Source organism: Cnephaeus nilssonii (genome assembly GCF_951640355.1).
Source record: "Cnephaeus nilssonii genome assembly, chromosome: 4".
Taxonomy (NCBI): domain Eukaryota; kingdom Metazoa; phylum Chordata; class Mammalia; order Chiroptera; family Vespertilionidae; genus Cnephaeus; species Cnephaeus nilssonii.
Genome location: NC_137075.1, coordinates 66,696,629 through 66,720,025, shown reverse-complemented (window position 1 = coordinate 66,720,025; position 23,397 = coordinate 66,696,629). Strand labels below are relative to the sequence as shown.

Genomic DNA, 23,397 nt, shown 5'->3' with positions numbered 1-23,397 from the left:
ATTCATTCTTTCAACAAATATTTACTGGACACCTACTTTGTTCCCGGACAGAGATTGTGCTGACAATTGAGTAGGGAGTAAAAAGAGACACAGTACATCTACTCCGAGAGCTTATGTTCTACAGGAGGAGACAGCTTTCATCAGATAATCATGTAAACACGTTTAAAATTGTAACTGTGGTAAGTGGTGTGAAGGAGAGGTACATGGTGATGTGAGAACCTACAACAGGCGAGTTTGGCTTTGTCAGGGAACTCCCCTAAGAAAGCATGGCTTGCGCTGAAATATAATGAATAGGAAGGGGGTTAACTAGGTAAAGAAGAAGAGGCAAGAGCATTTCAGGTGGAGGGGCAGCATGTGTAAAGGCCCTGAGGCAGGAGGTGGTATGCTGACTAAAGGGAGCAGAGAGAGGCTGATGTGGTTGAAAAAAAAGAGAAATAGAGAGGGAGTTATTGTGAGAAAAGATGGGCACATGGGACCAGTCAAGTGAAGGGTGGAATCGTTATCCCAGAACCACAGAAGGGTGGGTCACCCTGGGACAGGACCCGCTCACTGCCATGTGCAATTCTCCCTGTACAGAATGCAAATAAATAAAAACCACTAGTTAACCAGCCCCATAGTTCCAGCCTCCCTCCTGCCCCAAAGATGGCAGGTTTAATCCTTCTTTCTCAATACAAACATTTGGGGAGGGCCGCCTCCCCTGCTCCCCGCCCCCTACTTCCCTGCAACTCAGCTCTTCCACCAGAGGCACTGTTTCTTTGCTCCCTCCTCCCAGGGTAGATTATTTCTGAATGCCCTTTAGTTGTCCTGTTCTCTCTCAACGTGTGGACCTGAGAAAGGAATGTAAAACCAATGGAGGGCTCAGGAAGGCAAATGGAAAATGATTATTGAACAAGCTAAAAACTCCGCAAACACAAACTCTCACTTTGAAACCATCATCGGACTGAAATGGATAATCATGAACCTGAGAATAACGAATATAAAACAACTAGAGTGCATTTACAACGTTGGCTGGCCAGAGGATATCGGGAGAGGGAGGGCAGGAGGCCTTTTCATCCTTTAGACAGAGGTCTGGTCACCCATCACTAACCGAGGAGCAACTGAACATTTAAAAACAAATCCTGTGAAATAGTAGTGAATTTAAACATTATAATCAAGAATGTTACACATCAGAGCCACACATGTCCACATGAGTGCTGGGGCCTGATGCGGCGGGGGCCAAACATGGCGGGGATCTCCCTTTTCCGCGTCCCGCGCGGAAAGAGAGATGAACGAACCGGTTCTAAGTGGAAGCGGCCAGGGATTGAGAAATAATAGAAATAAAGAAAACAAGACGCAGAAATAGATTCATGAAGCTGGGGGCTGGGTGGGACGCCATCTTTCCTCTCTCATGGGGAGGCAGCATGACGAAGACCCTGAGCCACACAGCAGGTTTATCTTATATCCCAAAAATCCAGGAAGTAACACCAAAACTTAGGATCAAAGGAGCTTATTTGCATTCTTACTAGGCCCTAGCATTACTGGATTTACATATCTAGACCCGCCCCTGCTGACACCAGGGCTGCTATGAAGTCAGAACTGATTAACATGTCCAGCCTCATTGGGGAAGCATGTTCCCAGGGCGTGACTCGGCCTACGCGCTGATGATAATTAAGGAAATGCCCAGGTGCCTCCCAGGCGGCCTCTACACATGAGGATCTTCCAGATGAAGTACTGAATATAGAAAAGCATGTTGTAGAATAATAACATATAGGATGTTCTGATCTATAAAAAGTTGATGCAACGGTATATTATATATTGGTAATCAATGTGCAGTAAAGGCATAAAGGTGTTGAAAGGAATCAAAGTCCCAAATGTGAGACAGTGGCCACCTCTGGGAGGAGGAAGGGCCACACGAGGAGGACTGGCAAGGAGTACATAGGACTGAAGCGGTACTGGCACCATTTTATTTCTTACGCTGGGTCAGGACACATAATGTTAATTATATTATAATTTAAACTTTTTTATATTTATAAAATATTTTCCAACACATTTTTTTTTTTAGAACAAAAAATTGACAACTACGTTTCTGGTGAATTACTAAGAAAAGGAACAGACACAAGGACTCAACTCCTTTCTGATGATTGACATTCTATTTAAAAACAGGTTCTAGACAGGTTCAATCCCTAGATGGCATAAAATAAACTCATGATAAGACAGGCAGAGAATTAAGGCCCAATCAACAGAGCTATGTGGCATGAGCTGTGGTCACTTAAACTCCAATTGTACCCAAATGAGAAGACCCTGTATTTCCAGACATAAAGCCTGGTCTCACATGGATTGGCACAGACCATGTGGGTGCTGAATTACAGTCAGCTCACCTGGTGAGCAGTGAATCTTAGAAGCTCCCTTCCATGCCCGGTTACATGGAAACAGTGTGGAGTCTACATATTTTAGTAGTTCATGTGGCATCAAGTCGACTTACCTGCTGTTCCATGGTGCTTGGGTCAATAAAGGTCACCAGGTCTATAGAAAAGTAACCAACCACATTTCTCAGTTTACAAGCTTTTCCAATTTTGAAGCACAAAGAAATGAGAACTTGGGAATTCACTGAGGCCTGAGGCATGGTGGTACCGGAGGAGATGAAGGGGCCCTCTGCATGCAACTGGTCCCCCGTGGACAGCACTTTAATTTCTCCGTTGGGCTCTATGACCATGTCCACCGTCAGGTTGGTGACACTTTCCACAGGTGGGTATGCTTCGACCACGCCTCCTGGTGGGAAAAGCGTGGAGTAGGTGAAAGGATTCACTCACCTGGACTGAGCCCACTTAGAGCAGAAGGAAAGAGGCCAGGCGTCGGCAGATGGACTGGGTCTCAGGTTGTGCATCTGCCGTGTATTGGAAGACTCTGGGCAAGTAGCTTCTATTCTCTGAACTTCCTTTCCCTCATCTGTCCAATGGGTGTAATGAAACCAACTGACCAGGTTGTTGTGAGTCTTAGAGGTGCAGTGTTTATAGTATACAACCCAATGGTTGGCATACAGAAGGGCTCAATGGATGGAAGTTTTCTTTTTTTTTTTAATTTAATAAATTTATTGTTCTGATTGTTACAATTGTTTCTCCTTTTTCCCCCCATTGCTCCCCTCCTCCCAGTTCCCACCCCACCCTCTGCCCTTACCTCCCCTCCACTGTCCTCTTCCATAGGTGTACGATTTTTGTCCAGTCTCTTCCCATACTTCCCACACCCCTTTCCCCCTGAGAATTATCAATCCACTCCCATTCTATACCCCTGATTCTATTATATTCACCAGTTTATTCTGTTCCTCAGATTTTTAATTCACTTGATTTTTATTTATTTGTTTTTATTTATTTTTCCCCATTTTTTAATTAAGGTATTATATGTGTACATATCTTACCGTTGCCCCCCCCCCCCCCCGCCACTTAATTCACTTGATTTTTAGAATCACTTGTTGATAGATATGTATTTGTTGTTCAAAATTTTTATCTTTACCTTTTTCTTCTTCTTCCTCTTCTTAAAGAATACCTTTCAGCATTTCATATAATTCTGGTTTGGTGGTGATGAACTCCTTTAGCTTTTTCTTGTCTGTGAAGCTCTTTATCTGAACTTCAATTCTGAATGATAACTTTGCTGGGTAGAGTAATCTTGGTTGTAGGTTCTTGCTATTCATCACTTTGAATATTTCTTGCCACTCCTGTCTGGCCTGCATAGTTTCTGTTGAGAAATCAGCTGACAATCATATGGGTGCTCCCTTGTAGGCAATTAACTGTTTTTCTCTTGCTGCTTTTAAGATTCTCTCTTTGTCTTTTGCCCTTGGCATTTTAATTATGATGTGTCTTGGTGTGGGCCTCTTTGGATTCTTCTTGTTTGGGGTTCTCTGCGCTTCTTGGACTTGTAAGTCTATTTCTTTCACCAGGTGTGGGAAGTTTTCAGTCATTATTTCTTCAAATAGGTTTTCAGTATCTTGCTCTCTCTCTTCTTCTGGCACCCTCATAATTCTGATGTTGGTATGCTTGAAGTTGTCCTAGAGGCTTCTTACACTGTCTTCAAAGTTTTGGATTCTTTATTCTTTTTTGCTTCCCTGGTTGAGTGTTTTTGCTTCTTTGTATTTCAAATCTTTGACTTGATTCTTGTTATCCTCTAGTTTGTTGTTGGGTCTCTGTATAATATTTTTTATTTCAGTCAGTGTATGTTTAATTTCTAGTTGGTCCTTTTTCATATCCTTGAGGGTCTCATTGAATTTATCAGCCTTTTCTAGAAAATTCTTGAAAAACATTATAACAGTGGTTTTGAACTCTATATCCAGTCATTTGTTTTCCTCCATTTCTTTTGTTTGTGATCTGTTTCTTTGTCTTCACATTTTTGCTGCTTCCCTGAGTTTGTAGGGTGGCTTTGTGTGCTGGATATCCTATATGGGCCAGTGGGTTGGCCTCCCAGTTACCTGAGGTGGACACTCTTGGTAAACCCCTTTGTGGACTGTGTGTACAGCCTTGTTGTAGTTAATTCTTTTTTGTTGTTGGTGTCACTGGGAGGAATTGACCTTCAGGCCAATTGGCTGTGAGGACCCGCTGTGTCTATAATGGAAGAACTGCTGCGCTGGAGAGATGCTTATGGGGCAGGACTTGCTTCAGTGGGGCTTTGGTGCTCACTGAGTCTGCCTCTTGAATGTGTCACTTATGGATGTGAGGAGTTGAAATCTGGTGTCATCTCACACTGACCACTAGATACACTAGTTTCTGGCTCTCCAATGGGGTGCAGGTCAGCTACTGTCTGAGGCCACCCAGCAGGAGCTACAGCGAGAACTACAGTTTTCTCCTCTTTGCTTGGGGTTTGGAGGTTTTGGAGCTGTCTGACCAGAGCTGCAGTTTGTTTGGTTAAGCTGCAATAGGGCAGGCCATTTATATGCAAAAGCCACTTCGTGGAGCTTGGGTGGGTTTGTAGATTGTGCGAGGCGGGGTCTCAGGGAGTCACTAGGCTAGGGCGTGGCAAACAGTGATGGCTGCCAGTCAGCCTTCTCTGTGTCTCCGCATTTCCAAGTCCCCGTGTCCCGTGCCCCAGCGCAGTAAACAATGATTGCTGGGCGCACCTCTGCAAGAAAGCCACCCTCACTTTCCGACCTGATGGCAGACAGTCCAGCTTCTCCCCATAGGAGTTTGGGTCCCCAGCGTCTCCTCAGAAACTGGAGTTCAGAGTAATCGGGAGCTTGTCTCCCTTTAGGTTGAAAGAAGCAGCGCACCCAGACACCCGCTGCCAACCCGATTCGCGCATCTCCGTACCTCAGCTTTTCAGTGCTTGTGCACGTTTCAGTGCTCTTTTCTCTTTCCTTCTAGTTGTAGAACTTCCACTCAGCCAGCTTTCCCGTGGTTCTGGGTGATAGATGTTTTGTCTTTTAGTTGTAGTTTTGAAATTATTGTGCGAGGTAGCAGTTTAGGTGTTTACCTATGCCACCATCTTGGTTTCTCCCAGATGGAAGTTTTCTGATCATACTAATTGGCTCAGTGGATAGAGCGTCGGTCTGCGGACTCAAGCGTCCCAGGTTCGATTCCGGTCAGGGGCATGTACATTGGTTGCGGGCACATCCCCGGTAGGGGGTGTGCAGGAGGCAGCTGGTCGATGTTTCTCTCTCATCGATGTTTCTAGCTCTCTATCCCTCTCCCTTCCTCTCTGTAAAAAAAATATTTTTTTAAAAATCCCTAAATATATGCCCATCTACACTAATAAAAGAGAAATATGCAAATTGACTGTACCTCCACGACACACACCAACCAATCAGGAGTGCATATGCAAATTAACCCAACAAAGATGGTGGGTTAATTTGCATACACAGGCATGGAGCAAAGACTGAAGAGGCTTGGCTTCTCTGCTGTGGTCAGAGCTGAGAAGCCTCAAGGCATGGCTTCTCCGCTGCGGCTGGAGTGAAGGCCTTGGTCCTGGGTGCAGGAGGAAAACCGGTGCTGGCAGCCAGGGGAAGGAAGGCCTATTGCACGAATCTTCGTGCAACTAGATCATATAATCTAGTTCATTATATAAATGATGAATCTAAGACCAATAGGCAGATCCCTTAGGGGCAATTAGCTGCCCATGGCCCACAGTTCATACTTTGATGACTAGTGCTCTTTCTGTTCAACTGCACTGCTTTGTGAAGTTTTGACAGGTTAGGGCTTTTATCAGGCATAAGAGAACACTGACCATCATGTCGGCCAAAGGACTCCTATTGAAAGCCAGTTGTAAATCATTTTTGAAAATGCAGAGCCAGGAGATGCTGCCATTCTTGAGGGACAAGTGTGCCTCCTCCTCCTCCTTGCTGATAATGAGAGCTTTATAATTTATCATATTTACCTTTTACTCTGCATACAAAAATCACAAATTTGATGCTTAATCACAGCAACAATATTAGCCCCAGCTAATTTGGTGGGCTAGCACAGTGGTGTTCACAAATATCACATGGCCCTGGCTTTCTGTTTTTTAGGCCTAACATAAGTCTTACTGTAGATATCCCATTTGTAGAAAACAATTTTAAATATTACTTGTAAAGAGTTAGATGATATAATTCAAAAATCAGAACAGCTAAGTGTCCCCTAGACATGTGGGCTCAGGAGCCTGACAGTATGAAGATAAACTTGGTCTGTTATTTCACAAACATGCTGGGAGGTGACCTCTGCCCACAGGCTTTGAGCAGCATCCACGGTGAAATCCTGAGACTTTAGGGGTTCTTAAATGCAGCCATCTGTTATTTTATGCAAAGGCACTTTCCTTACATTTCTAGAAATGTTGTTGGAACTGGCCCTAAAGAAGGCTGAGTTTTAGAAGGAAAATTGACTTATTTTTTGGGGGGTTGGTTTGAGATATGCTTTTCTTCAAATAAGGCCTACTAGGGTGTGCTGTACCTAAATGCCAGCTGTTGGGGAGTTAGCAAGGTTAACTCAATAAAACAACAACAAAATCCACACAAAAACCACACCCATCGAGTCTCTCTGATTTAGATAACTTTATGACCTTAGCTGTCACATACATTTCAAAAGACAGTGCTTCAGTAGAAACACATTGTCCTTTATACTTACATGATTACTTTAAATTTTTACTTCAAAGTAGCTTATTTGTATGGTCCTCTCAGCATCATGACCACAATGTTTTCACTGTTAATTTTGTTCCTTTCAAAGCAATTAATTCCTTTTTAAAAAGAAAACGGTATTGCCTTTGACATAATCCTATGGCAATGCAGAAATCAAATTTGTAGGACATTTTGTGGCCGTAAGCACACTTGAGAGAGCAGAAATGAAATGAGCCAGGCAATGGTGGGAGATGGTGGGTGGTGGCCTGAGGGTCAGCCTTGTTCAATCAGTGAACATTTACTAGGCCTGATGTATGCACTAGGCTCAGAGCTGGGCAGAGGTTTGAAAACACATGACTTACTAGAACTGTTTTTTTTTGAGATGTGCTAAAATGGTAAGATCTCACTGTGTTCCCATTCACCACGTGGTAGTGATTTTGCCCAAGTCACTTCTTAGCTTTGAGCCTGTTTCCTCATTTATAAAATTGGTTCTTTAATAAAGCTATTTCTACCTCTCATAAATAGGCACTGATTATAATATGGCTGAAAGAAAGACAAGGAAGGAAGGAAGGAAGGAAGGAAGGAAGGAAGGAAGGAAAATGGAAGGAAGGAAGGAAGGAAGGAAGGAAGGAAGGAAGGAAGGAAGGAAGGAAGGAGGGGAGGGAGGGAGGGAGGGAGGGAGGGAGGGAGAGAGGGAAGGAGGGAGGGAGGGAAGAAAGGAAAAAAGAAAGAGAAAAAGAGAGATAAAGGCTGAATGAAAGGATAGAGATGAACAGAGGGTCAGGTAAAGCCTAAACTTGTGGTTATAGAGCTCTGAGGAGACAAGACAGGGGCTGGGAACACTGTTTCCACTCTGCAAAGATCACACGAAAATACACAGATTAAAGGAAGGTTTGCAGGCTGACCTTGGACGATCTGGGAACTTCCTAATATCCTGTCCTGGATGGACCTGGAGATCTTCACGTCTTTCTCTCTCTTCTAACTTAAAAAGGATCCCTTATTCTTTTTAAAAAAATCCTCACCCAAAGATATGCTTTCATTGCTGAGAGAGAGAGAGAGAGAGAGAGAGAGAGAGAGAGAGAGAGAGAGAGAGAAAGAAAGAAAGAAAGAAAGAAAGAAAGAAAGAAAGAAAGAAAGAAAGAAAGAAAGAAAGAAAGAAAGAAACATCGATTGCCTCTGTACTCATTCAGACCTGGGATTGAACTTGTAATCTTTTGGTGTACGGGACAACGCTCCAACCGACTGAGCCACCTGGCCAGGGGAAGAATCCCTTATTCTTTTTGTTGTTGTTGTTAATCTTTACTCGAGAATATTTTTCCATTGATTTTTTAGAGAGAGTGGAAGGGACGGGGAGAGACAGAGAAACATCGTTGTGAGAGAGACACATCAAGTGGCTGCCTCCCTTGACTGGGAAGGGGATGAAGTCTGCAACTGAGGTAAGGTGCCCTTGACTGGAATAGAACCTGAGACCCTTCAGTTCTCGGGCCGAGGCTCAATCCACTGAGCCAAACCACACAGGGCAAGAATCCCTTATTCTTGACCATTTTCTTTTGTTGTTGTCATCGGTACCTTATTTTCTTCTAGTTATGCTTGGGGTTGACACTTTTAGTTTGGTTTTTCTGTCAGTGGGTACATATGGAAATTTGTGGAGTTGCAGACATTTAGATTTGAGAGAACACTGGAGATCATGCAGCAATATCTCCCCCACCTGTGAAAACCCTTTTCAACATTCTTGTTAGATGGCTAGCCATCCAACCCCTTGCTTAAATAATTCGTTAGTAGTGTTGGCTAAGCCCTCCAATCCCACCCTGCCCACCAGTGTATTCCAACAACCAACAGGTCTCGATGCTCTCTCGCACACTGAGCCAAGAAGTGTTCCTTGATAAATATCCCACCGGCTCTGGGCTCTGGCCAACACTCCTGGAGCAACACAGGCGTAGCCTTTTGTTGACTCTATTACATGACAACAGAGTGATTTGGGGCAAGGTAGCTGATCTCTTGTACTGCTGTTTCTTCCTCTATAGGATAAAGGTGATAATGGTACCCACCTCATAAGATTATTAGGAGGACCAAATGAATTAATATACATGTACTTAGAATAGTGCCTGGAACACAATATGCACCATTGGTGCTTATTATGCTATCGTCACTGCTATTAGCATGATTGTGCTGTTGCTGCTGCTGTTGTTACCATATAATATTACAGTATTATGATATTATTACATATTGATGTTAATATAATATTATCACCTGATGGTGGTGAATAGATGAAAATATATCTTCTGTAGTCTGTTACACTAGCCTTCTCTTTTCATTCATGTGGGTAAGCATATAAGAATATCTGCCTGATGCTGTAACCTCCTAGAGAGTAAGCGGCACTGCATGGGTGTCTCTGGGTGTAACACTCCCACAGGGATCTCTGCCACTGGGGATAAACATCATTTGCTCCATTCATTCCCTCATTCACGGGCCTCCTAATGTCCTTAGAAAATGAGGATGAGTTAGGAGGAGGAGGATGAAAGGAACGGAACTGTAGAGGATCCTTATTTAGCAACTAGAGGCCAGGTGCACGAAATTCTTGCACGGGGACGAGGTAGGGAGGGAGTCATTCAGCCTGGCCTGCACAATCCGGGACCGTTGGCTCCTAACTGCTCGCCTGCCTGCTTGCCTGATCACCCCTAACCACTCACCTGCCTGCCTGATTGCCCCTAACCACCTCTGCCTTGGCCCCAGCCACCAAGGCTTCATCTGGAAGGATGTCCAGAATGACATCCGGAAGGTCGTTCGGCTGTCCGATCTAATTAGCATATTACACTTTTATTATTATAGATTCTACCTTCACAAGGGGAAGTGAGACCATTTCTACCCTTCCAAGAAACAGGAGGAAACTGACATTTATTTCCCATTGCAGGTAGAATCCTTCACATCTGTTTCGCTGACTCCTCCCACCAACTCTGTGAAGTAGGTGAGTGCAGAAACTGGGCCTCTGAGGGTTTAAGAACTTTGCTCCTGGTCGTGGTGAGATCCAGATCCAGGTCACCGGGTCGCAAAGCCCACCTCTCGGGAGAAGTCTGTGGTGCGCGTAAAGGGCTGCGATCCTGAGCTGCGCCTGCCACGCTTGGTGTGCTCAGTTCTTATTTATTTAAGGGGCCGAGTGCAAGATAAATATTTAGGCAAAGTTTAAAAGAGGAATTGAGTTTGCTGTTGGAGCCCTTTTCCAAACCAACACAAGAGATGCAAGGTGTTTAAATTGGCCCCAGGTTGACCCAAAACTAGAATTCAAGGTTGTGGAAATGGGTGCTCAATAGAAACTTTACAGTCTTATTTACCTTGACTGAGAAGTGTGGAGAGGAATTTCCTCCACGTGGGGAAGCGTTTCTCATTGACTGGCTGAGCGTGCTGTGCTAAAAGGCCCGCCAGCTCCTCGGAGATCTTCATCAAAGCTGGCTCCTGCAGAAACAAATTAAATAGAACCACAAGCAATTTTACTACAGAAATGAAAACTGCTTGTGGAGTGATTAAAAACCAGGCCTCCAACAGGCAAAAAAAAAAAAAAAATGTGGTTACTGTTTACCCAGAGTCAGAAAGCCATTTTGAAAAGTTTCTCTATTTTTCTAGCCATTTATGTTTTCATATTTCAAAGTGATGTGGCCCCTAAATGTTGCTGCTCATGTGCCTGTTGTTCCTGAAAGGCAGCCTCTGTCTGCGCAGCAGGCAATCCGGGTTTCAGCCCACAGCTGCCTGACCAGCTGTGTCCTTGGGCAATGTGCCTCCCCGCTCGGGGCCTCAGTTTCTCATTATGTAAAATCAGATCCTTTAGACCTGAATGTTTTCACTCTATGACTCTACCAGGGCTGACCTGGGAGAAGTTAGAGTGGGAAGGGTCTTTCTTGGGCACCTCCGTCTCTTTAAGCCGTGCCCTCTCCCCCTTGGTGGGGGGCTTCCATGTAACCATGTGAACAAAACCTTAAACTTTGGGCTGATGCTGTAAATGTGGGGCTTTAGGTTGGAGGAGTGTGGTGAGGAGGCAGGCTGGCCCCAGTTTCCCATATTTCCCATAGGTCACAGCTTCACTTAACTAGACGTGAGACTGGCCCCCTAGCATCATAAAACAATTTCAAACTACAGAGCCTCCTGTCAAAATGAAAACAGTAGGAAACCCTCTTATGAATAAGAAGCTTGGCTTTTTGATATAAAAGCCTTGGTTTGCCAGGACAATTTTTTTTTATATAATCTTAGACCCGTGGTCGGCAAACTGCGGCTCGTGAGCCACATGTGGCTCTTTGGCCCCTTGAGTGTGGCTCTTCCACAAAATACCACGGCCTGGGCGAGTCTATTTTGAAGAAGTGGCGTTAGAAGAAGTTTCAGTTTAAAAAATTTGGCTCTCAAAAGAAATTTCAATCGTTGTACTGTTGATATTTGGCTCTATTGACTAATGAGTTTGCCGACCACTGTCTTAGACTGTCTAAACATTTTCAAAGAGAAGAGACTATCTAAACATTTTCAAATAGAAGCCATCTCCAGATTTCATTTCTGCATGAAGTAGGGTAGGGCCGAAGATGTAAAACCATTTAATGGTCAGTATTCATATTTAAAATATGGGATGCTCGGCTGGAGTGACTCAGTGGTTGAGCATTGACCTGTGAACCAGGAGGTCATAGTTTGATTCCTGGTCAGAGCACATGCCCAGGTTGTGGGCTCAATCCCCAGTAGCGATGTGCAGGAGGCAGCTGATGGATGATTCTCTCCTGTCATTGATGTTTCTATCTCTCTCCCTCTCTCTTCCTCTCTCTGAACTCAATTAAAAAAATAAAATAAATAAAATATGGGACACTGGCAAGAAGAACTCAGACTTGCTTTGGGCGGCTGAGAACTTCCAAGTCTATGAGTGAAGTCTCAGTAATTTGGGGGTTGGGGAAAAATCAGCTTTGGCGAGTGGGGCTAGAAGGAATCAGAAATAATCTGTAAGCTCATTTATTTCCACATGCCCTGACATTAAAAAGTGATTTCCTCCCCCTCCCCCCAGCTCCTTGGCACACCTGGCTCATTCTGGGCCCAGCGCCCTCTGAACATCTACATTAGAAGACAAGCATCTGAGAATATATATACCCTAGGCAGGTCCAAATAATCTGAATAATTTCTGAAATGTCCAGAAAATCCTGGTGGGCGAGTCTGATTAGTTAGCTTAGCAAGTGCTTGTGTACAAAACAAGAATGCCAGGAGAAGGGGAGTGCCGAGGACCACACTCTTTCAGGAGGCTCCGGGCACAGTGAGGGGAGACTGTGAAGAAGGGCTGAGGGGGCGGAGTGCAGCCTCTGCCTGGGGAGGTGGAGGCAGGGAAAGTGCTGTCAGAGCAGGGGTCTTTCCCCTTTCGTATCTTGCACCCTGTACACGTCTGTCCTGCTCTCGCTGCCCATCCCGTCATCTCTCACAGGCCTGCATCTAAACCACAAACAAGCGCACAGGACACAGTTCCGCAACCTCCGTCTTTGAGCACTATCCTCCAAACTCCTCTTTCTTTTCTACACTTGTTTCCGTTAAAATCATTCTACCTTATTGAAGAGACCGATGGTCTGTGATTCATGAAGTGGCCGAAAGCTGGGGCCAGGAAGCATAGCTGTGGGTTCCCACCCTGCTTGGGACAACCGAGTTCAAGGAAGGAAGCCCCGCAGGCCGGCCTGGCCCTCTCCCAGGACAGGGAGACTTCCCTTTTGTTCTGCCTTCCGCCCTGCTTCTGACAGGGGTTGGACCATCTTCCCAGGGATCTGTTATGTGACCATTCACATCAAGACATCAAAGAGAAAGAATTCACTCACTCATTCATTCACCCATCCACATATCAAAAATTACAGGTATAGAATAGTGGTTGTCGGGGCCGGGGGAGTGGGGGATGGGGAGTTAATGTTTACTGGGTACAGAGTTTCAGTTTTACAAGAGGAAAAGAGTGATGGAGATGGATGGTGGTGATGGTTGCACGACATTATGAACCTATTTAATACCACCCAACTCTACGCTTAAAAGTCGTTATGATGGTAAATATTATGTTACATGTATTTTAGCACAAAAAAATTGGGGGAAATGACAGGATCTCAGGCCTTTTAAGTTGCTGAACTAGGGAAAAACGTGTTCAGGTCCTGTGGGAGACTGCGATGGAGAGGATGCAGTGCGGGAGCAGGTGAAAGCCTTGCCCCCTAAACCTTGAAACTAGATCTCCATCCACTTGACACCTGAGGAAGGGCCTGTGTACCCGGCCTCTGGTCCCTGATGTAGCCTCACTTGTCTCCTCTCCACTCCCAGCCTCACCCCTGCTGCCTGGGGCCCATCTCAATGTCTGCTTCCTTCCTCCTCCTCCCCCGGCTGCCTCCTTCCCACCCTTTGGTCACCCCTTGGCCAGGAAGCCTTCCCAGTGGGTGTCCTCTCTGCTCTCCAGCTCCTTAGTGGTGTGGTTGGTGGCTTTGAGGTCCGTCTCCCCAGCGCTCGCTCGGCACAGGGAGCACTAAATGTTTGCGGAATGAATCATGGCAGCAGTAAACACAGGGACCAAGCCCTGAACAGCTGAATAAGAGAAAATGGAAAACAGGCTCCCTCCTTGCTGCCCAGGAACTGCCCGAGTGATGACCACGGAGGAACCACGAATCTTCCTGGGTGGATGCTGTGGGGTTCCTGCCTCTGAGGGGCACTGGGAAGGAAAGTGAGGTGACATCTATGCTGTGTGAGGGCCAATAGTGAAATCGGAAGACCGCAGCGGCTGGGAGGCATCTGGACACTGTGCCAGGTGCCACCGCCACTTCTGCTCACAGGGCCAGCCGTTCGGCCTGACCCGCAGCGTTCGTGCTGTGTGCAAAGCCCCAGCGCAGGGGACATTTCCCAGAGGAAAGTCTGCTGTGGGAATCGGGGGGGGGCGGGGGATGACTGAGTCCTGTCATGAGAAGTCCACTGCTGGGGGCGCGGGTGGGGTGACACTCAGTGGGGGATGCTGGGACCCACAGAGGCAGCTCGGGCCTTGATTATCTCTCTGAGGAAAAAACGTGGAGACAAACAATGGGGAGACAAATAAGTTAATATCTGTTAACTTACTTCTTTATTTTTAAAGCGCCTGAGAGGAAATATAATAATTCTACTAAGAGTGGCCTTAATACCAATGAATTATTCCTCTATGCCTACCAAAAAAAAAAAAAAAAAAAGAATACAGCAGGACCTGCAACTCATATCCAAGAAAGGGCAGCAAAATGATATTCTGTGTAAGAGATTCAATTTACCACCCCTGACCCCTATCCCCAAAACAACCCTCCACAGCACGGTGCCTGCTGGGGACTCAGCTGCTTGTGAACTGGGGGGTGAGGCCAGAGCTCAAATCCAGGTGCCAAGGACTCCATCACAGCTGCGGCTTCCTTAGGAGCAAGCGGGCGCAGTGGTCACACAGGGCCTCCTGATGTCGGCCGTGAGTTCTCAGTTTGGGGGCAGTTTCTGTTCGCTAGTGATTGTCATTCTGCATAGTACACACATAATTACTGCACCTTTAAGGGTGGATGCTGGGAAGGGAAGATCTATAGCTGTTTGGGTTCATTCTGTTCAGAATAAATTTAAATACACACATACACACACTCACACACACAAGGACACAGCCATGCCCGAGAAACCCCCAAATTCATGTGAACCATCAAACAGTACTTGTAAAACACTCTCTCTTGTCAGAGCAGGCTCACGTTCCTGATCTCATTCAGTCCTTCTACAGCACTCTGAGGCACAGCGCCCTCCCCGGCTTTACTAACGGGAAGCGAGGCCGGTGCCAGCTCACCTGCTGAGCTGGCACATTCTGTTATTGGATGATTTTTAACATGTGACTGTGAACAGAGAGCCATGGCGCTGGGGAACCGTTGCTAGTCTGCTTTCCTTTCTGCTTTCTCACCTCCCAGAGTGTGTGTGTGTGTGTGAGTGAGTGTGTATATGTGTGTGTATGTGTGTGTGTATGTGTGTGTGAGTGTGTGTATATGTGTGTGTGTGTATGTGTGTGTATATGTGTGTGTGAGTGTGTGTGTATGTGTGTGAGTGTGTATATGTGTGTATGTGTGTGAGTGTGTGTATATGTGTGTATGTGTGTGTATATGTGTGTGTATTGTGTGTGAGTGTGTGTATATGTGTGTATGTGTGTGTGTGTGTATTGTGTGTGAGTGTGTGTGTGTCTCTGTGTGTATGTGTGTGTGAGTGTGTCTGTGTGTATGTCTGTGTAGTCTGTTATAGGCCATCAACCGGGCACATGTTCTCCATCTTAGAAACTTGGGAGTCAGTGTCTTCTCATTGAGTCGCATCAAGGTAACGGACCCCTGAGTCAGTGTTTCAGCGCGCCTATCACCCACCTGGAGCCGGCCGTGGAGACCTAGTGACTCTGGGGCTGTGCAAAGTATGGACCTTGTTGACAATAAACAAATGTTAGAAAAGTATCTTTTACTTTTTGGAAAAAAATCAGAATTCCAGATTTTCATTCCATCAGGATTGCACTGGCTCTGCCCATCACAGTAGCTGCTGGCCTGTGCGGAGCTGATAACTCCAGAGCTGTTCCCACCCCTGCACAGCCTGTCACCCTTTGCCCAGTACCCACATTGATCCCTCAGCCTTGTCACCCTTTGTCCAGCACCCATTTACCCCTCAGCCTTGTCACCCTTTGCCCAGCACCCACATTGGCCCCTCAGCCTCGTCCAGCACCCACATTTACCCCTCAGCCTTGTCACCCTTTGCCCAGCACCCACATTGACCCCTCAGTCTTGTCACCCTTTGTCCAGCACCCACATTCACCCCTCAGCCTTGTCACCCTTTGCCCAGCACCCACATTGATCCCTCAGAGTGTGACAGTAGTCATGACCTTGGAGCGTTCCAGGAAGCATGGACCTTGCCTCTCAGCTCTTTCTCTTTTTCTATCAAGAAAGTGTAAATTTGAAGGAAGAGATATTTGACTGAAGGAAATTCAGGACATCTCAGGGGAAGCTGCTAGCATATCCAATTTAATACTGACTACAGCTACTTTAAACTCCTGAGAGTTAACTTTCTCAAGTAAATTCTGTGTGTGTGTGTGTGTGTTGGGGAGGATGGGAGAGGAGGGAGAAGGAATACAAATGAGAATGCTCTAAGTATCAGTCCCACCAAAACTCATTTTATCTTAGAAGCTTTTTTGCTGGCTCTGCAGTGGTGAGTTAAGCAAATAGCTTCTTGGCTAATCACCTCCAATCTCCCACATCAGACATTGTTTGACAGTGTTCAGAAGAGAAACCCAGGACACACCTAGATAGTCCTGCTTTACAGAGCTTTCTGATGCCCCTAAAAGGAGGGATGGCTTGAGGCACAAAGATGGAGAGAAGGGAGGGATTCCAAATTCGAGGGTGAGTTTGCTGTGCGTGAGCTACTTTTTACCATTGTAGTCACTTTCTAGGTACGATAACAGCTCTCACTTGTGGAAAGCTTACCAAGTGGCAGGCCTGTAGCAAGGGGTTTATATTTATTATCTCAAAGCCATTCTCTGAAGTGGTTACTCTAGTCCCTATTTCATGTCACACAGACATGAAGTAGCAAAGCTGGGATTCAAATCCAGACAAGATCAGGCACGTTCAGGGTGGTATAGCCAGAGATGGGATTCAAATCCAGTTGCTACGAGGAAGGCACAGTGCAAAGGGATCTGTAACTGCCATCGGTGGGCATAAATGAACGTGCTGGGTCAGATTAGGTCATCCGCATGTGAGGCTAAGTCTGTGCTGTCAAATTGATGAAAAAATGGTAGAGTGGACAACTGTTGTTGGCTGTCCAGCATCTTTGTCCCTCTTTCAGGGTAATGATGTCCCAAACACCTTTTCAGGAACTGCCATTATTCCATTCTTAGCTATGCAAGTTGATTGAGAGTGACTCTCCCCTCAGCTCCCAGGGTGGGGCCCTGGTTAGCAAAGCCACAGTCATTGGTGCAGGATGGGCACGTGACCCATGTAGTCCAGTCAGATGTTAGGAAGCCCTTCCCAGGGCCTCCTGAGTGTGCTGCACCAGCTCAGCCAGGTTCGGTGAGCCTGAGAGGGGGCGGTGAAGGATTAAGAAAAGACAGACAAGAGAATAAAGCTGGGTCTGGGCGGGACACTGCCCTCTCTGATGGAGAGAGACAGTGCCACGGCCTGCAAGCCGAGTCTTTATTTTATAGCCAGATTCCACGAGGCAAAGCAAGGGCGTTGTTACAACGTTCTCGTGGGTTCCGAATCTACTCAATTACATGCACCTGATCAAGCTTTGTTTCCTTGCTGCACCTCCCGCAGCTTATATCACTTAGCCACGTGGGACCACAGGTTCGGAGCATAACCTGTCCAAACACTGTAGCTGCTCTCCACACTGAGAAAGAGGCTTTATGCTCTTCTGAGAATGCTACCAGGCGAGATGTTCTCTCCCTAGTGCCTTGATCCATGGTCGGCAAACTGCGGCTCGCGAGCCACATGCGGCTCTTTGGCCCCTTGAGTGTGGCTCTTCCACAAAATACCCCGGCCTGGGCGAGTCTATTTTGAAGAAGTGGCGTTAGAAGAAGTTTACGTTTAAAAAATTTGGCTCTCAAAAGAAATTTCAATCGTTGTACTGTTGATATTTGGCCCTGTTGACTAATGAGTTTGCCGACCACTGGCCTTGACCAAGAACAAGCTCCAGGAGCTACTGCAGCCATCGTTAACCTCGAGAACAGCAGCCTTTGGATGGAGCCGACACGGTGTGAAATAGAGAGATGAGATGGAAAGCAACTGGATCCTTGGTGATACGGAGCCACTGGATTAAGCCTTGTTGGAAGCCAGACCAATCTTAGCATTTTCAGTGAGCCGAGATAATAAATTCTCGTTATCGTAAAAGCTATTTTGAGTTGGGTTTGCGATTACTCGAAGTTTAAACATTTTAAGCTGATACAAGTGGGTGGGCCGCACCACGGCTTGTGGAACCCATGGTGGACGCAGAGGCCAGCAAACGCTCTGGTCACTCCCGGGCATGGGCTCCTCTCCGCCCGCCGTCAGTAGTGGAGTTCGCGCTCACTCCTTTCCAGGAAGAGGGTTAGAAACAGGCCCTCCTTAGAGTGCAAAAATATGCTGAGAGGACGGAGAAAAAATGAGACGGTCTCCAGCAAGTCGTAAACCACTTCCCACACCTACTTAAAGCTCAAGACTGCTTTAGTGCTCCATGTTTAATTGTTAATTGAGAATTTAAAAATCAAAAATGCCAACTTTGCCTCCGACGAGATGGAAAATTATGCTGCTGTAGAAGGTAACATAATGCAAAACAGCCAACATTACGGAGGCACACAAATGTTTTTGGTATGTAAAATTGCTTTGTAAAATATTTGCTCCATCTGCCGACAGCGGCAAAGACAATTTTCCCTTGATAGCTAATGGCCCATCTCGGCTGTGTGGCAAGCGATTCGCTGCGGCGGCGGCTCCCATTAAACAGAATGGTGAAAACGCGGCCCGTAATCCCACACTTACGTGGCATTATCCACTCCCCCCCGCCCCCCCGAGCCTGCCCCCGCCGCCCCCCCTCCACCTTGCCCCCGCGTGCGGGCCTAGCAGTGGATCCGACTGGAGAAGCGTTTGGTCCAACTGAGGCACAGAGGTCGCGCCTCCACCCTGCGTCGCCCCGACCAGACACTCGAGAAAGGCTCATTCCCGTTCAACTTTCCGGCGCTTAAACTGCTGTTTCTCCCCCCCCCCCGCCCCGCCCCGTCTCCGCAGGGGGCCGTGGTTCTCTTTCTGGGCCCACCCAATCCCGCTGCAGCGGGGGCTTCCGTGGACCAAGATGAAGCGCTTCTTGACATTCCTAATGGGACTTCGCACACGCACAGAAGCAGAAAAAAACCCTCCCCGGGCCGAGACCGCCTGACGCCGGCTGCCCTGGGTTCCTGGGGGGTGATCGCTCTCTTTAAAGGAGTTGTTTACACTGCACCCTAGATTACTTCAGCAGCTGCTAAAGGAACAATTAAAAATAAATAATCCAGGGTGGTTTAAAAAAAGAAGAATACGTTCCTGTTTTGGGGAATGATACGGAAAAGTAGTTACAGCAGCAAGTGGCAGATTTTTTAAAAAAATGTTTTTAATGTGGGAAGATGGGTTTGAAGGAAATTCCATTTAAAACGAGTGACATCAAGCAAATACATATGACTGTTTTAAAGATCACACAATATTGGAAAGCAGAAACCATGCGGTTTAAAGCTCAACCGGAAGTGGAAGTAGCTATAATTATTATTATGATTGGTGATTGGTTTCTTTCTTCCCAGGCAGAGAAATATTACTGGTTGAAAAAAAATTGCATCAGCTGATTAAGCTCGTTAGTTGAAAATTAAAAACAAAAGAAAACATGTGCCCTTGGGGGTTTAATTTTTTCTTTCAAGTGGTGGGGGAGAAGGGTGAATTTGTGGAATGAAATGAGAGACTCTGGGGAGAAATTATATTTTAATTTTAGAAGGAATGGGCAAGCATCTTTTTAAAATCAGAGTGAAGAGCTGTACCTTTTCTGATATTCCCCCGTGTACAGATGCATATACATAAGGTAGATGTGATAGCATTATATATTTATTATTGCTTTCTTTCTACAGACCATGCTTTGTTAAAATACCAAAAGTGAGGATTTGTGTTCGATCTGGCACAATTACATGAAAGTCCCGGTCTTCTCAAGGGCATCCCTCTCTGCCCGAGGGGCACGGGGGACAGATGACCAGAAGCAAATGGCGCAGTCGCAGGCAAGGAGAGTGAAACTCATTTGGAATCCATTCCAAGTACCCAGGCCTGCTCTGTCGTTTTCAGCAAAGCAGATATTTCCAAAAGAACTCCAACGGGGACTCCCTGGATGTGAAAATACTAACCAATTCTCGTTCCTCTCATCTTTTGCTTTATTCCTTCCTTCCACGCTGTTATTGCAAAAAACTGGCAGTTAAATTCAATTGATTCAGAATATTCTGGATCCATATGGCCACCAACCCTGGAGCTGAGGCGGCGATAGCGCCTCACTGCTGTTCTCCAGCATTTGCCTCTCCCCTGGTCCCCAGATGGTGGGAGTAACATTTAAACCTCCTTTTCTCTGCCTCGTACAATAGACCTTGGCACCATTTCAACTGTTTACTCCGGTAATTAACAGCTCTGATACCACAACAATTACAACTCCTCCACTCTCACCACAATAATGCTATGAATTAGTGAGAGCTAATGGCTGGAAGGTAGAGTGTTTCCAGACTGCGAGATCTGTGCATTTTTAGAATAAAATAAAAGGTACAAACAGCACGCTTGCAGTAGACAATGATTACCTAGTAATTAGTTTACACAAAGCTTCCTATTTAATGGCAAAACGCTGTAATTAACGTGTGACAGAAAATCAAAGGGTACTTTGTAAGCATATGAAAAATTAACACTGCAGGCCCATAGCTTTATGTACTGATTAGAAGCATATTAAATCAATAGGACACACAAACCAACAGCTTGTAGAGCTGATTATTATAGGTCCTCGGAAGGGGGACCTGGCTTTCATTTAACTCGGGGAGGCAATTTTCGCTCTCCTGTCATCTTCCTCAGGCACAGAGAAGCACCTCAAACCCAGCCCTGGCAGCTTCATGAAAATAACCACTGAACTGGAAGAAAACATTCTAAGTCATTTTCAGAGATAAGGAAAAATATGTAAATGATTAAGACTTTCCAATGATCGTGGTGACGTGCTGCTACACTAATTAGAAAAGACACCAACTGGAACCGGAAAGTGAAGCAACCGGGTCTCAGTCTTATGGTCAGAATAATCTCTATCGGGTCAATGCCTCTTTACTCAACATGTAGAAAGTTCAAGTAACTGGGATCATTTTCTCTTTTCCAATGATCAGAAGCCAGGGCGCTATCCAAGTTTATTCTTTTAAAGGCATTATCTGGGGAAATAAGCGGGTAGGCACAATTGGGTCACCATTCTGTATCTTCCACAAATTTATATAATGATAATTGATGCATTGAAAATATTCTGGAATCCTACAAGACCCTAAAAGACCTTCTAAATCATCAAAGAAAGATTATGTTGTGCCGACTTGTTCAATGTTACCTGCAATTTAATTGTAACGCAACTTTATGGTAATTTTAATAATAAGAGGGAGCATCTCTTGAAGGCGTATTGTGTGTTGAGTACATTGCTAGTCGATTCCCAAAGGTTATCTTATTTAATTCTCACCACCTCCCCTCGAGACAGGTATTATCTCTCTTTACAGCTGAAGAGATAGAGACTTGGAGAGCCCATGGTCCCCCGATAAGTAATCTTGGTGTGCCTAGGCTGTGGACATTTGAGAGCAAAGGTTGCTGCATTGAAGGGACCTTTGTGTTTTTCGCAAGCCTCTGTAGAAAGCAGAAAACTTGCCACAAGGGTGGCAGGTCACAATGGCAGGGCCTGGTGGGGAACATTTCTCTGGGATTTTCAAACAAGGAGTCTTTTCTAAATGTGGCGAGAACACTGGGCCAGCAGGTATGGATGTGCGTTTCAAAGTAGGCACAACCATTTGTTAGCTATATGATCTTGGGCAAGTCACCTAACTTCCCAAACATCAGTTTCTCCATCTGTAAACAAAATAGCGATACCTTCCTTATCAAAGTGGTATGGGAGTAAATGAATAAAAACCTTAGAATTTTCCTGAGATTGAGTGAGACAATTCATGTAAAGTACTGAAATGCCTGACACCCAGCTGGTATTCTATAATGCCATTATTGTTGTTGTTGTTATTAAATGCAAAGAAATGCAAGGTCTTAACAGTTTATTCATGGACCTACAAAAGAGGTCAAGTTTTTAAGATGTAAAAATAAATATACATAACAAATGAATAATTATTGCTATATACCTTACTGATTAAGGGAAAATGATATCCTAGATTTTTTTCTTAACCTAGAAAACCTAGATTTTCTCTTAATACCAAGATGTTGTGTTTTTGATATATAAAAAACAAATAATAAATAAGGACATGAAAAAGTATCATTTTGACATGTAAAAAAAAAGCAAGCTGGAAATAACCTAAAATTTTCAACTTAGTTGAATGGTTTAACATGTCAGAGTAAATCAGTATGAGAGAATATTATACAACCATTAATTGTGATGGCCACATGTAAACATGGAAAATGTTGAAGATCTGATGTTTAAATAGCATATACTTTAGCTATGAGAAATAAATACAGCACATTTGGAAATTAATACACAAAAATGAAAACAACTATGCTTGAGAAAAGTAGTTACAAACTTATTTGGTTAAATACACTTTTAATATTGTTATATTACCTTTTAACTTTTCCAAAACATTATGTGGTTACAGGGTCATGGTTCTTCAGGATCACCTAATAAATACCTACTAAGTTCCATTCAAGGCACCAAGCTCAGCCACCGCATAGGGATGACCCAGTTACATGCCCATCTGAAAGGATGGAGGTCTTCACAATGGAACATAGAGTTCTAAGGCACTGATTGATTGATGGTTCTCTTTTGTATTTGGTTTGCTAACTGTTCTAATAAGGAAGCAAAACCACTGTAATTTATTCCACTTTTTCTAGGCTTGGGTGCCTTGAATTACTCTATATGCTAGTATATATATCCTAAATAAAAGGGTAATATGCAAATCAACTGAACAGCGGAACAACCGGTTGCTATGACCCACACTGACCAACGCAGGAGCTGCCCCCTGGTGGTCAGTGCACTCCCACAAGGGGAGTGCCGCTCACCCAGAAGCCGGGCTCATGGCTGGCGAGCGCAGCTGTGGTGGCAGGAGCCTCTTCCACCTCTGTGGCAGTGCTAAGGATGTCCAACTGCCGGCTTAGGCCCGCTCCCCACAGAGAGCAGGCCTAAGCCATCAGCTGGACCAACCCTGAGAGCTCACAGACTGCTAAAGGGCGCAGGCTGGGCTGTGGGGACCGCCCCCCCCCCCCCCCCGCCCCCTCGAGTGCAGGAATGTCGTGCACCGGGCCTCTGGTAGGAAATATAACAGTATACCTCAAAAGGCTTGGACTATACTGGTGAATAAGTGCTCAATAATGTTTAACAAAGTACACCAAAGTACAAACACAGGTAAAACTTCTCTTGCCCAGGGCTAAAATGCAAATAGTATATAGTAGCTTAGGGCCAGTTCAGTTTCCCTTTTCTCCTTTTTCTTGTAAGTGGTAAATGTGTGATGCCAAGACCTCTACATCTTATACCATCCACCCAGGAAACAGGCCCAAAGAAGGTCTGCCAGGGAAACCCAAAAGTAAACTGGCTTAGCTCTCTGTACGGAGAAACCGTTCGACAAAGAGCTCTCGAAAAGCAGCATCACCAGCAACATCACTGCCACCAAGCCAGTCGCTCAGGAATGAGGGAGG

At 45.4% G+C, this 23,397-nt stretch overlaps 1 protein-coding gene across 1 annotated transcript in view; it reads right to left on the bottom strand.

Annotated features, from left to right (window-relative positions):
- IQCH (IQ motif containing H) overlaps window positions 1-23,397 on the bottom strand; it is a gene marked incomplete at both ends in the record, with an annotated part of 213,432 nt that overhangs the window by 53,208 nt on the left and 136,827 nt on the right. Inside the window, 2 exon segments of the mRNA XM_079768988.1 lie at window positions 2,462-2,748; window positions 10,375-10,495. Coding sequence (XP_079625114.1) covers window positions 2,462-2,748; window positions 10,375-10,495 — 408 coding nt within the window.